This window comes from Indicator indicator, chromosome 30 (genome assembly GCF_027791375.1).
Source record: "Indicator indicator isolate 239-I01 chromosome 30, UM_Iind_1.1, whole genome shotgun sequence".
NCBI classification, from domain to species: domain Eukaryota; kingdom Metazoa; phylum Chordata; class Aves; order Piciformes; family Indicatoridae; genus Indicator; species Indicator indicator.
Window position 1 is genome coordinate 2,686,429 of NC_072039.1, and position 13,921 is coordinate 2,700,349.

General features: G+C 42.7%; 1 protein-coding gene across 1 annotated transcript in view; it reads left to right on the forward strand.

Annotated features, from left to right (window-relative positions):
• BCAS3 (BCAS3 microtubule associated cell migration factor) overlaps window positions 1–13,921 on the forward strand; it is a 372,406-nt gene that overhangs the window by 148,001 nt on the left and 210,484 nt on the right. The window contains exon 21 of the mRNA XM_054394123.1: window positions 13,047–13,147. Within this exon, the coding sequence (XP_054250098.1) occupies window positions 13,047–13,147 (101 nt within the window). The remainder of the gene's footprint in view (window positions 1–13,046; window positions 13,148–13,921) is intronic.

Genomic DNA, 13,921 nt, shown 5'->3' on the forward strand with positions numbered 1-13,921 from the left:
ATGTTAATGTGACACAGGCATTTTAAAATGCAGAGAGTGGACATCTGGGCCAAAAGGCAGAATGTCTGAATGCAACTGGTGAAAGCAACACTGGTGCCAGATTAGATTTGCTGCTTCTACCTGTCCATCTGTTGCATGTGCTCTGAGCTCAAAACGTTGTGGAAGACTACAGGGTTAGGATCTTCCTTTTTTCTGTGCGCATAGAAAAAGGAAGACAGCTGAAAAGGTAGAAAATAATATGAAAAAGTAATTAATAACTGATGACACTGTGTTAGATGTGCCCTTGGCCTACAACTTTTTTGCTAGATTCCTGCATTATATGATTCCATTTCTAGGTATGCAAGCTCTGCTTTGAGACAAAAGGTCATTACAAGGCTGTATTTTGGCTGTATACTCTTTTACTGTACAAATACAGATCACCAAATGAGGATGTCTGAAAGGAGTTGTGCAAGCCTACACTACACATTTCAAATGGTTTTGTACTGGAAACTTTGAAAAGGAAGACAACTGAATAAATGTCAACAAAACATTGAATTTGGATTATTCCAATTACATGAAATTTCATTCAGGTTTGAGTTCACATAAGAGGAACTTACAGACTGATTGAATGGTAGAGGTTGGAAGGGACCTCTGGAGACCATCTAGTCTAACCCCCTTGCTAATTCTTTTAAGATGGGTGTGGAATGTCAAGAAAAATAGAATAATAAACACTAAAGACAAAAAGGTATTTAGAGAACACAGTAAAACTGGCATTAACAGAGAACTTTGTCTATATCTGATCTTCTTTGAAGTTTTATTTGACCGCTGGATTTATTCTATCTGAAGCTACTCAGTGAAGTTCCTGAAGAGAAGGAGCCAAACCAGGATTCACACAAAAGAGCCCAAGACACCTGTTAGCTTTCCCCTTGTTAAAGCCTTGCTAAAAAGGAGTTCTCTGGCTCTGCTTACCTGCAGCAGTGTAATGGGGCTGACATTAGCTGAAGCCTGTGGTTTGATGTGCTATCGCTTCCGTCAGGAAGTTTAATTGCCAGCAAATGGCTAAAGAGGGGGTTAGGGTGAATGTTGCATCTGTCTGCCACGTTAGTGGTAAGAGGAATTCTGGCGCCGTTTCAGGGTCACTATTTGTATCTGTCCATCAGAGGCAGAATACAGCAGTTTCTCTCAGTTTCTGTATAGCATTTCTGCCAATTGTTTGGCTCCATTAAGTGTGCAGGGGAAATAAAAGCCTGAATGACCAAGTCACAAGGGGGTATGGATAGACCCTTTCTTTGTCCACACTCAGAACATTGCATTAGGTCTCATTATCCATTTATAATAAATGACCTTTGCCCCCTGGGTCATTGAAAAATACTCAGTGTGCTTTTTAGCACAGAGTACCTCTGTCAGCAGACGGACAGAACAATGAAACGTCTGGTGGGCTGCTTGGAGGGCTACACTCTGCAGGTTCTCATAAATACGTAGTTTGATGCCAAAACACAGGACCAAAATCTTCCTTAATCTCTGAAAAGTATAAAGGAGGCCAGTGAGTTCTTGTGATAAAAAGTAAATGTTCTCCAAACACTGCATTTGGTTATTTACACAGGGTTTGGCTTTTAATATTTGTAAAGAATCTTCAAGTTACATTCACAGCTAACAAGGAACCATTGTTTGCAGAAATATTTGGTACAACAAGTGTCCAAGACCTTTATCCCAAGGGTATTTGTAAGTGGATTAGCACAGCTGTTTCATTGCTTTGAGGTCATCTGTGACATCTGCCACAGAAACCTGGATCAGAGTATGCAGTTCATATCTACCTGAGTGCTTTATCACAGCCCTGGCTGCTGCAGAGAGGTGAGAAAGTGGGCAGCAAGAGCTCTGGACCTTTCTGTAAGCTCATGGCTCAAAAGTGCACTTGTATGTTAAACTCCACAACCTGCTGGCCTGCAGGAAGCATCAGTATCCTGCTCCTCAGTAGTTCAGGCCTTTTTGCAGTTGGTCAAAGTATAAATAACCAGTCCCAAGAGGTGGTAGGTGCTAGAGGTTTCTTTCCTTCCCTTCTCAGGTTTAATTTTTACCTTATTTATGTCTTTAGTATTCCCTCTTTATCTGCCTGTGTTCTGAGCAGCTCCTAAATCTAAACACAACACAGGAAGGAAATGTAAGTAATGTTTTATTCTTCCTAGATGTTTTTCCTTAACATGAATCCCATCACCTGGTCTTGCTGGACTGTCATAGCAGCCCTGATGGCAGGAGGAGCATTGTGTGAGAGATGTAGGAGGGATTTTGTTGTCCACTGGAAGAGTGCAAGGGACTTGGCTTTGCTCAGAGTACTGCCAAATTTCATCAGGACTTGTTCTCTAAAACCACTTGCTTCTGCCTGTTTAGTGCTTAACAATGAAGATGCTTCTGGTAGCATAAACTCGTGAGACCTTCTCTTAAGGTGTGCTTTTTGTGTCCATGACATTCTGCTGTGCGTATTCAGGTTCATTTTCTCTCTATGAATACTTTTGTCTCTCTTACCATGACCCCAAGTCTTACATACTTGTTTGATTTAACTCCTGTTTCCTTGGTCTGACTTCTGCACCTTGCAGTTTACCACGTTTGAATTCCTACAGACGTGTGCATGGCACATAATGGAACTGCACTCATCACTTTGCCTAACAGCAGGAAGTCTCACATCCTCATTTCAGATTTTTTGTTTTCTTCTTCCTTTCCCTTCCTCTTTGAACTTCACTTTTTCATTGTGCTGGAGGAATGGGCTGTAGTTGAAATCTCTGAAATGTGGACAATTAATGAAAAGAACCCTTGAAATCAGACCAAAAACTGCCCTCCCTCCCCCCCCCCAAAAAAAAAAAAAATTACATTGACTAAAATGAGATATGATTTCTCTCCTCTGGCTCTGGAAAGGGCACCTTCATATTCCAGGCAAGAGTTTTGGCTCATCAGGACCAATTTTATGGAGATGATCTGCAGCTGTCAGAAGCAGGCCAATGACAAGAATTAATATATTAACTGGTATGCAGTACTCTTTGACAAATTGCTTACTAAATACATCAAAATTGATTGGACATTCTGTGTTTAAATTGACAAATGACTGCATTAGGGGAAGGAGGGAAATCCATTAATTACAGCTGCCCTCAACCATAGGAAATGTAATCGTATAAATATAGATTTTGTTAAAACAAAAGTCTCTACTCTATTGGAGTGTTGCTGGTAAGTGTACTTGCACCTCTTTGCTATTAAACCTCCAATAGGAGGTTTTGAAGACAGATCTTTGCGATTGGCTTTTAAATAATCAAAGAGCATTTCTGTTGTGTTAAAAGGAATGATGCAGTGTTTCTTTAGCCCTCTCTGACCGCTTCTGGAAATTGTTTCTCTCTCAGAAAAACTGCCATGTAGCTGAGATTCTGCTGGCTCATGAGCTGTTTATTCTAAACGCAGTGTAATTCATATTCCACCATCTTCAGATCGAAACCAGTACTCTCTGGTCTCAATCTTTGTTCCTGTACTGGTCTCCAAGTAATGCTTGCAGGGCTGTTACTTATTTCTGAGTAAGAATTTGCACTTGAGTTAGGCCTGAAGATATAATCAGTTTTATAGGCTTCGTTAAGGGATTCTTGAAAAGATTAAGGTCTGTATTTATGGCTGCCTTTGCCTTTTGGCTGTTGAAACAGATTTTCATTTCTGGACCAACTGCTGTACATATCTTGTGTTTGACTGAAAATGGCTTTCATTAGAAGTCAAACTTAGCAACTATTCATTGTCTTCAAAGGGAGGGGGGTTAGCCTTTCCTCACTGTTTGTTTGGGCTAAATGATAACACAATTTATACAGATAATCTCTGTAACTCTGACATCATGTTTGCACTTCCTGCTCCGTCTAATGAAAGCTGTGCACCCTGAGCAAGGCTTTCATCTCTAAGCAACATTGTGGTTCTCTATGGCCTAGTTTATATTCCTTTCATACATTCCACTGATGGAAATAAAAATTCCATCCAGAGAGCTGGTGAATATTGTGCAGTGAGAGCGGAGACTGGGTTAAATAACTGTGTGAATATGTGCTATGAAGACAGATACCATGGAAAACAAGCTCTGAGGCGTGTAACCCAAGCCAAACTGCTGCCACACCAGTTACACCGAGCAGACCCAGTGAGGAATCTGGTCATACTGGTCTGCAGGCCTTTCTCCCAGCTCAGCAGAGCGTGGTGGAGGTCTGGTAATAGGCTAATGAACTGGGACTGACAATTTTATTTAGTGTTCTGCCACTTCTCAGCTTTCTGCCTCTGTATTTCAGAGGGCTGGAGCACCTCCCCTATGGGGACAGGCTGCAAGAGTTGGGGCTGTTCAGCCTAGAGAAGAGAAGGCTCCAGGGAGACCTTAGAGCAGCCTTCCAGTACCTGAAGGGGGCAACAGAAGAGCTGGGGAGGGACTTTTTACAAGGGCTTGTGGTGATAGGATGAGGGTCAATGGCTATGAGCTGGAGGAGGGGAGATTTAGACTGGAGATTAGGAAGAAATTCTTTACAGTGAGGGTGAGGAGACTCTGGAACAGTGGATGAGACTTTGAGCAGCCTGGGCTAGTGGAAGGTGTCCCTGCAGTGGTTTGAAGTAAGAGAAGAGGAGATTTAGACTGGATATTAGGAACAAGTTCTGCACCGTGAGGCTGGTAGAACACTGGATTGGGTTGCCTAGGGAGTTAGTTGAAGCTCCATCCCTGGAGATATTCAAGGTGAGGCTTGACAAGGCTCTGAACATCCTAGTGGAGGATGTCCCTGCTCACTGAAATGGGGTTGGACTGGAAGACCTTTGGAGGTCCCTTCCAACCCAAACCATTCCATGATTCTATACTTGTTAAAAGAACTTCCGGAGTCTCCCATAGCAGTAGTTTGGAAGGATCCATGCATATCTTCTGTAAAAATTCATACTTGGGGAAAAAATTCTAATTCCTTGACATTTTGAGGAGGATGATTCTGTACAGAAAAATCAGTTTCAGAGTTTTCAGCAAATGAACACTTAAGTGTTCCTCTCGATTCAGGTATTCTCTCTGAGTGTGTGTGTGCCTATTAACCAGGAGTGAGTGTGTCTATTTGAACTAGGAGTGAGACACATAAAACTTCTTGTAGAAGATTTTTGGCAATTTAAAGAAATACTTCACAGCTGGAATGTTTTGCTGTGTTTAAAGCTCTATCAGATTGTATCTATCATTTATAAATGTATGTATTTTTTTATAGATTTTATGACTGCAGTTACATTCCCAGTGAAACTGATTCCAAGCATGCATTTCTCTTAAAGACTTGTTGCCTGCATTTGGGGATTTTTTTGGCAGTAGTCACAGTGAAAATGGAATTTTCAGGTTTGCTTCTCAGACTTGGAGGCGTAACAGATTGCAAGCTAATCTGGATCACCTTCCCCTTCCAGTAAAGGTGTTTCTAATGAAATTGTAATTCGTGGTGGTTTTTTAAGAGAACACTCTGTTTCCCTAAAGCTGTAACCAGCACTTCCTGCTCCCTACAGGAAACAAGATTGAGTGGTAAAGGGAAGCAAATGTAATTCCAGCCTGAGCTTAGGACTGATTGGGGTAAACAGGAGCAGGGCAGATGGTGTTTCATGAAAGAGCTGCACCATTGCATATGAGCAGTGACTAAATCTGATACATTCTTCAGCCATAATTGGTGTTTGTGGGCTAACGTGGACAAAGTAGATAAAAGTTAACTCTGCAAGGTGCACTGGCAATGCATGTTAAGTTTTTGATGCATATCTCCACCTGGGCCTGTGCATGGCTTCATCAGATTGCTGAGTACTTGCCCATCTTAATCCACATTTTACCAACTCACCGCTGGAAGCAGCCCTGCGCACAGGAATTAAAACACTTTCAGATGTGTACAAACAACAATAATGAACAAGGGCACATGCTGAACTAGTTCTTTACCATTCTTACATGGTCATCTGGAACTTCTTAGAGAGGGGTCCATCAACACGCAGGGGTCAGTTTTCAAAGCAGTGTACAGGGATTTAGCCGCGCGACTCCTATTGACGTTAATGGGAGTCAAACGGCTAAATCCCCACGCACCGCTTTGAAAATTTACTACTAAGCCTCTTGACTTCTCACTACATACTTTGATTGTAACAGTAATCCATGGTTAACATAATTTTCCCGACAATAATGTCAAACATACTTTTGAAGTCAGTGAATTATAGAAATAGTTACCTCTTCCATAATTCTTTAAAGATGGCCATCAGATGGATTTCACCACAGGTTCGTGTAGTTGAAATTATTCTTTAGCTCAGGCAAGAATATATCTGTTAGCCTGTGGTGCAGAACTGATAGTCTGCTCACAGTCTGGGCATTTAAAGTCTTCAACAGCCTTAAGGTGTTCCGTACTGTAGTATCAGGTTCTAGCTCTGCCAAGCTTTTTATGTTCATTGTAGTTGACTGCTTTCCTCTGGGAACTTTAGAAGTGGAAGCTGGAGTTAAGCACAGTGAACCTATACCCCTCTTGCAGTGCAACCAGGAGTAACAGTAAAGCCTGAACACCTAATCAGTGCTTTTTAGGGGGGCAAAAAAGAGCCAGGCTGTTGACTTTCAGACTGGTGAAAAGTAAGGAGCAAGTAAAGGAGTTATCAAAGCTGGGATAATCTAAGGAGAATTCCTATCCTGATTACAGACTTACCTATTCCTGTAAGATGAAAGTGCTGAAACAGAGAATGGATGGTCTATAAAGCACCTAATAAACTGTGGGCAGTATACAAATAATGAATGAATAAATCTGTAAGGCAATTGGTGGTGTGAAATAACTGTTAGGCTGGCTAAACTCCCGGTTTACAGAGGAGGGTTAAGCCTAATTTTATGATGTTTATGCATACAAGAATCTCAGAAAGTCCTAATGGGGTAAAAAATGAGTGGGGAGAAGTTCTGGGTAAGAAAGGCCATTTTAATTTGCATGGCATGTTCCTGCAGAAGTTTACAAGCTGGAAAATACATTAAAACCAGAACGTTGTTCAGTAACATACAGCCACAGGTAAAAATACAGACAGCATATCACCAAACTACAGAGAGTTCTTTTGAAACATGGCTGTGAGCATTCTGCCTAAACTGAAAATCTCATCTTCACTTCCCTGTCAAACTGGAGAAGAGGCAGAGCCAGCAGGCACAGAACTGTCTGCTATAGGAGATTTAGGAACATGCATGCAGTAAAACTCACTAAGCAATTGTTGGACCTGAACTACATGGCAAAGCTGACTGGGGGATACCAAAACCAACCTCAGACAGGAATGAGATCACATCTGCAGGATGGAAAGAAGGTGAATCTGTGGAATTTGAAATGGCTGCATGTAGACCTAAACCACAGCTGTCACACTCCACTTGTCCTGGGTAACCTGATGGAACTAATATGCCAGCAGTTCCAGGAGCAGCATGAAGTAAATCATTCAAATTGTGGAGCTTGATTTTAAGAGAAGCACTCCTGAAGCTTGTTGACAAGCATGTGATTACCTCAGGCCTCTAAACCCCTAGGTTTAAGGTATAACATGGGAACCACAGAAAAAGCATCAAAATCAGCTGTTGGTGTGTGATTTGTGTGAAACCAAGGGATGTGGCATTTTACTCTGCATACCTGTTTGCCGTGGACATTATTAGAGGCTGCACATGGACACAGGACATACTTCAGAGTTGATGAATTAATTGAGAACACTGCTTCTGTCTCTGCTAGATTTTAGACCCATATTTCAAAACACAAATTTTGTGTATTCAGCTGAAATAAAGGAAAGCTCCCTGGGTGTCTGCAGGCATGTGTATGGCAGGCAGCACAGAACAAATATTCTTTATATTCTGCAAACATCTTTGCTTGCTCTTAATTTGCACAAACATCCATCCCTTGGAGAAGAGCACATTGGGAATTTCATCTATAACTCTCAATTAAATAGAATTGTGTAAAGCTTATTTATATAAATGAGAAAATTAAAACCTTTTGGTTCAAGAAGTACACAGAACCAAGTAAAACTAATGATTTATTGTTCCCAAATTAAAACCATAAGGGTGCAGGCTACAATTGAGCTGTAGTGTTTCTTTGTTCCAACACTTCTATGCTGCTGAAAGATGACAATTTATAATCTTTGGATGAATAAAGACTTGTCTTGGGTCTAGGTATTTATTGTATAATTAGCCCATCTCTGAACAAAACCACTGTTTGTTAATTCCAATACTCATCAAGCATCTGTATTTGGCTAGGTCTTGCTCACATGGCAGGAATGCCTATGCAGATTAGTTGAGGTTAATAGAAATTGGTTGTTTTCTTTATTTGTCACTAAATGTGATGGCAAAGTTTCAGCACAATGAGGGTTTTTCATCTTTCATCCTTGAGCTGTGTGAATCAGGTCATGGAGCTGCACAGGAATATCAGCCCAGCTATATTTCAGCTTTTGTTTTGGCTTGTGTCGAAACTTTTGTCCCTGCAGTCACTTCTGTGCAGTTTTCCTGGCACTAACAATTAACACAAATTACTAAATTTGGAACATGTTGGTGGTGTTTGTTTTTTTTTTCCAGATCTTTGCTTTTAATACTTTCCCCCCCCCCCAGTATAGTAGTAAGATTAATCCTGTAAATCCTAGGAAGGGAGCCTGTAAGCTAAAAATTTAGCTTAGGTTGTTGGTAAGCATCTGCGGCTTGCACTTTGAGGACAGAAAATGAGATGGCAGCAATCAATTGATGAAAGAAGATGAAATTTTATTTTCACTGAAATCAGTTTTTTCTGTAGATAAGCATGGAGTGGTTAAGCAGAGCTAGTCAGGATCACAGAATCACAGAATGTTAGGGGTTGGAAGGGACCTTTAAAGATCATCCAGTCCAACCCCCCCTGCCAGAGCAGGGCAAGTCACACAGGAAAGCATGCAGGTGGGTTTTGAATGTCTCCAGAGAAGGAGACTCCACCACCTCTCTGGGCAGCCTGCTCCAGGGCTCTGTCACCTTTACAGTGAAAGAGATTTCCCTTCTGTTCCTGTGGAACCTCCTCTGCTCCAGCTTGCACCCATTGCCCATTGTCCTATCATTGGACATCCCTGAGCAGAGCCTGGCACCCCTCAGGCTCCTCTGCTCCAAGCTCCAAGCCCCAGCTCTCTCAGCCTGTCCTCACAGGGAGATGTTCCCCTGCCTGCAGCAGCTTTGTGGCTCTGTGCTGGACTCTTTGAAGCAGTTTTCTGAGGTCCTTCTTGAACTGAAGGGTGCAGAACTGGACACAATATTCCTGATGCAACCTCACCAGATTAGGGTAGAGTGGGAGGAGAACCCCTCTCAACCTACTCACCACAGCCTTTCTACTGGGTGGAGGACCAGGAATATATTCCAGATTTAGGTTTGATGAAGATCACTTTTTGCTTAAAGGAAGACAGAGATTAAAGATGCTACTGTTATTTTTGAGCAGCGCAAAGATGTTTTTTTGCCCCTTTGCCAAATATTTATGGCAGAGCTCTGATTTTTGCTGTAGGTAGCACTCCTGTTTTTAAAGTGACCTTGAATGCTTGCTGATGGAGTTTTTTGGTTTATAAGTGGAATTGAGAAACTCATGTCCTGTTCTACTGCAGAAAGAGAAGCTGTATGTTCTAATTCTCACCTTGGATTTTAACAACACTCATTCCTTTGTACTCTTTCACTCCAAGGCTAATTATACAAAATTCTGCATGTTGTGCATATCCAGATTAAGCAAACACAGTTGCATTCTGATATTTGATCTATATTGGTCCAAGATGTTGGTGTAAGAATAGCCAAAAAGTTAAAAATTGGCACAGCTCAGACAGAAAGCATTGAATTATTTTAGGAAGGTACAAAACACTGCAGCTGCCAGTAAAATACCTCTGTGCAACAAGGGCTTGCTCGCTCCTGCTCTCTGTGTGTGCCATTTGTGACTGTTTGCTGATGAAAAAGAAATTAGAGGAGTGTAAGACAAAGCATCAGCTGCTGCAAAGCTTCTGAACGCCATCAATTTTATTATTGGCTATCCTACTTTAGAGGGAAATTCCTTAGGAACTGGAAAAAACAGCATAAGAGCAGCTTCACTGGTGTGTGAGAGGCTGCCATCATTTCCAGTGTGAATTCAGGTTTTCAAAGAATTAAGCTGGAAGAGAAAAAATTACTTTCAAGCTCAGATTCCTGGAAATGTGCCTCTGGGCTTAAATTAATCTCATCTTGGAACTTGATACCGACACAAGAGGTGTGTGACCCAGAAATGAAGGGAAAAAAATCAGCTTTATCTTTTTCTGTATTGCATAGATATTTGTTCCTGTAACTTCAAGGCCGTTCTTAACTTGGTGAAACTGACCATAAGTCTATCTGTAATCAGCAGCAGAGCAATGACAAATCTCCAGTATGGATCACTTGTCTTATAAGGTCATGTCTCAGAGAACACTGCATGCTTGCTATGCCTATGGTGAGGCTGGGACCGTCATTATGGGATCCTGCTATCAAAACCAGACTCTCTTTAAATGCCTCCTTTTGTGAGAGGTGTGGCACATAAATGCTATTTTATTAAATAGCAAAATAAATTACTGAGGTTTGACCTCAGCTGAGGCTTTATCACTGTTGCCCTGCTGGTGAACTCGAAGGCAGAGCTTTTTGGTGGAATTCAGCATGTCGTCACTTTTTTTTTTGGGTGGAAAGAGTTAATGCTGTGCTCTGGAGCTGCACTGGAATGGAGGTTACTGCAAAGCTGTGATTCCTCAAGAAAAGGCAACAGCGTGGGACCCAAACTTCTTAAATTTGGCTTCCTTCCTCACTGGGAAGCAGGCTTGAATCTCAAGTGAAATGGAAGAGTATTAACAAGGGAGAAGCACTGTCACAAGGCAGGGGGATGCTGCTCCATGGGCTAGTGTGTTTGCAACTAGTCACTGAATAGCAGCTTCCCTCATCTTGACAGCTTGAGCAGTTGCCCCTGGGATAGAAAACAAAAAGAAATTCAGAACAGTCCATAAAGTTCCCATTGGTTTGAAAGCAAAAACATCTGCTAGAGCCATGAACAGTTTGTTAGCAGAGTTCAATAACAGGAAAGCCTGCAGTTGATCAGCTGTGCCCTCAGAAACAGGCATTGTTCCAGTCAGTAGAATTTATTGTAGGGGAGGCAGGAGATGTGGGCAAGATTGGGACAGCAGCAAAATGTGTCAGAGTAATGGGTTTGTTTCGTAGGGCCCAAATGTAAACGTGACTGGTAAGGAAGAAGTGTGGGGGTTAGGGTTTCACATTCAGAGAGTTATTATGAGTGGTCAGCTGTTTGTGAGCCAGGGAGGTTTGTGTGTTAATAGGGGTTTGAGATGGGCTAGACAGACACATCCTTGAGTCACTGAATTAGATCTGTCAGGGCTGTAATGGAGCAGGTGAAGGCAGTTTCTGCGTTGGCTGGAAAACTGCTGAACACCCACTGCTGAATCAAGGTCCGTGGCTGCTGAGGTGTGTACCTACACACAGGGACAGGCACAAACGGTGCTGATTTCAGTTCATGAGGCAGATGCGTAGTATCTCGTGGGGAAAAACACTTTGTAAGGTTATATCCTAATGCTTTGAGCCATTCTGTAATGAATTGGCCCCTGAACTGAGTTTGCAATGTTTCAATTCCAGAAGGAGGGTGCTGTGTGATGCAGAGGTGTTAGGAATGACTCCATAGCTGAGGTTCAATAGATCCATAGAATGGTTTGGGTTAGAAGAGACCTTGAAAATCATCTAGTTCTAATCCCCTGCCATGGGCAGGGACACCTTCCACTAGTCCAGATTGCTTAAGGCATCATCCAACCTGGCCTTGAACACCTCCAGGGAGTGGGCATCCACAGCCTCCCTGGGCAACCTGTTGTAGTGTCTCCCCACCCTTACTATAAAGAATTTCTGTCTAATCTCCAGTCTAAGTCTTCCCTCCTCAAGCTTCAATCCATTCCCTCTCACCCTCATAAAAAGTCCCTCTCCATCTTTCTTGTAGCCCCCTTCAGGTACTGCAAGGCTGATCTGAGGTCCCCCCAGAGCCGTCTCTTCTCCAGGCTGAACAGCCCCAGCTCTCTCAGCCTGTCCTCATAGGGGAGATTCTCCAGCCCTAGGCTCATCTTGGTGGCCACCTCTGGACCCACTCCAACAGTTCCATGTCCTTCTGGTGTGTCGGGCACCAGATCTGGACACAGTACTCCACGTGGGCTCTCACAAGAGCAGAGTAGATGGAGGGAATCACTTCACTTGTCCTGCTGGTCACAGTTCTCCTGATGCAGCCCAGGGTAGAGTTGGCTTTCTGAGCTGTGATACCCACTTGCACAAAGAGGATGCAAATCCCTTTCTTCTGCCTGGTGTGTGGATTTGTGGACACCCTGTGCTGTTTACATTACAGAGACGCCGTTCTGTGTTTCTGGTTCCAGTTGTGTCTGCTCTGCCATTATAAACTCCTGTTACTAGGGGTTTACAACGTGCCTGTAAAAATTTGTAGTTGATGGAAACTTGACACGTGAGGTCAACCCTGTAATATTAGAGTTTTTAAAAATCAATTTAAAAACCTCGGAGTCGATTTTGGATTATGTGAATATTAAAATATTGGTTCTGATTTTAACATTGTCCAGTGTCTTAAGGCTATAGCATAAAACCCTCTTGCTTTGCCAAAATAAAAATACCATTGGTACATTTGCTGCTTTTAATTTGCTTTTGTGGTGTCTGCTCTTCCCTCATAGTGGCTATGGTTACATGGTGTTGAATCCAGGCTTCCAATAGGCTTCTGAGAGTAAGCAGCCACAAGAAAATGCCTCCTGTCTTATTGTCTGGGTGCTTGCTTGCATTTTGCCTTTTCTAAACTCTCAGCTTTTCTCAAGTGTGAAGTTTTAGTCAGAGCAGCATAATGCTGCTGCTGTAGAAAGTGAAGTAGCTTTGCTAACACATTTAAATGACTCAAGGACCAGGCATCATGAAATATTCATCTTTACAATGATGACTCTACAATTCTCTGACTTCTTTTTTTTTTTTTTGGTGGTGGTGGTGGTAGCATTTAAACACTAAATTCTAATTTTCTCCAAACATTGAAGTAAATCTGATTTTTCAGTTCTCTTGTGTTTTTTTTTTCCAGTGGTTCCACCAGGGAGCCCTGGGCCGATCACTCGACACGAGTCGTACGACAGCTTGGCCTCTGACCACAGCGGGCAGGAGGATGAGGAGTGGCTTTCACAGGTATGGCTTCCTGGGACGGTCATCATGGATTCATAGAATGGTTGGGGTTGGAAGGGATCTTAAAGATCATTCAGTTCCAACCCCCCTATATAGGCAGGGACACCTCCCACTAGACCAGGTTGCTCAAAGCCTTGTCCAGCCTGCTTGAGCACCTCCAGGGGTGAGATGTGTACAACTACTCTGGGCAACGTGTTCCAGGTATCACCACCCTCACAGTAAAGAACTTCTTCCTAATGTCCAATCTAAATCTGCCTTGCTCTAGTTTGAAGCCATTGCCCCTTGTCCTATCACCACCTGTGCTTACAAATGCTCTCTAGCTGTCCTGTAATCCCTTTCAGGTATTAGAAGGCTGCTGTAAGGTCTCCCTGGAGCCTTCTTTTCTCCAGGCTGAACAGACCTAACTTCCTCAGCCTGTCCTCACGGGAGAGATGCTCCAGGGCTGTGATCATCTTTGTGACCCTTTATATAGCATATTTTACTGTTCTGGTCTAGTGGGCAGCGTTAGGAAAAAAGGGAGTGAGGGAAACCTACATTTTGGAGTTTGGTTCATTACTAGTTCTTGGAAGACCGAAGATGACAGAGGTACTTAAGACTGCTTGAACTTCATTCATAGAATCATAGAATCATAACATGGCTTGGCAGGCCATTGGAAGGCACCTTGAGAGATCATCTACTCCAGCCTCCCTGCAGTGGTCAGGAACACCTCTTAACTACACTTGATTGCTCAAGGCCTCATCCAGCCTAGCTGTGAACACCCCCAGGGAGGGGCCATCC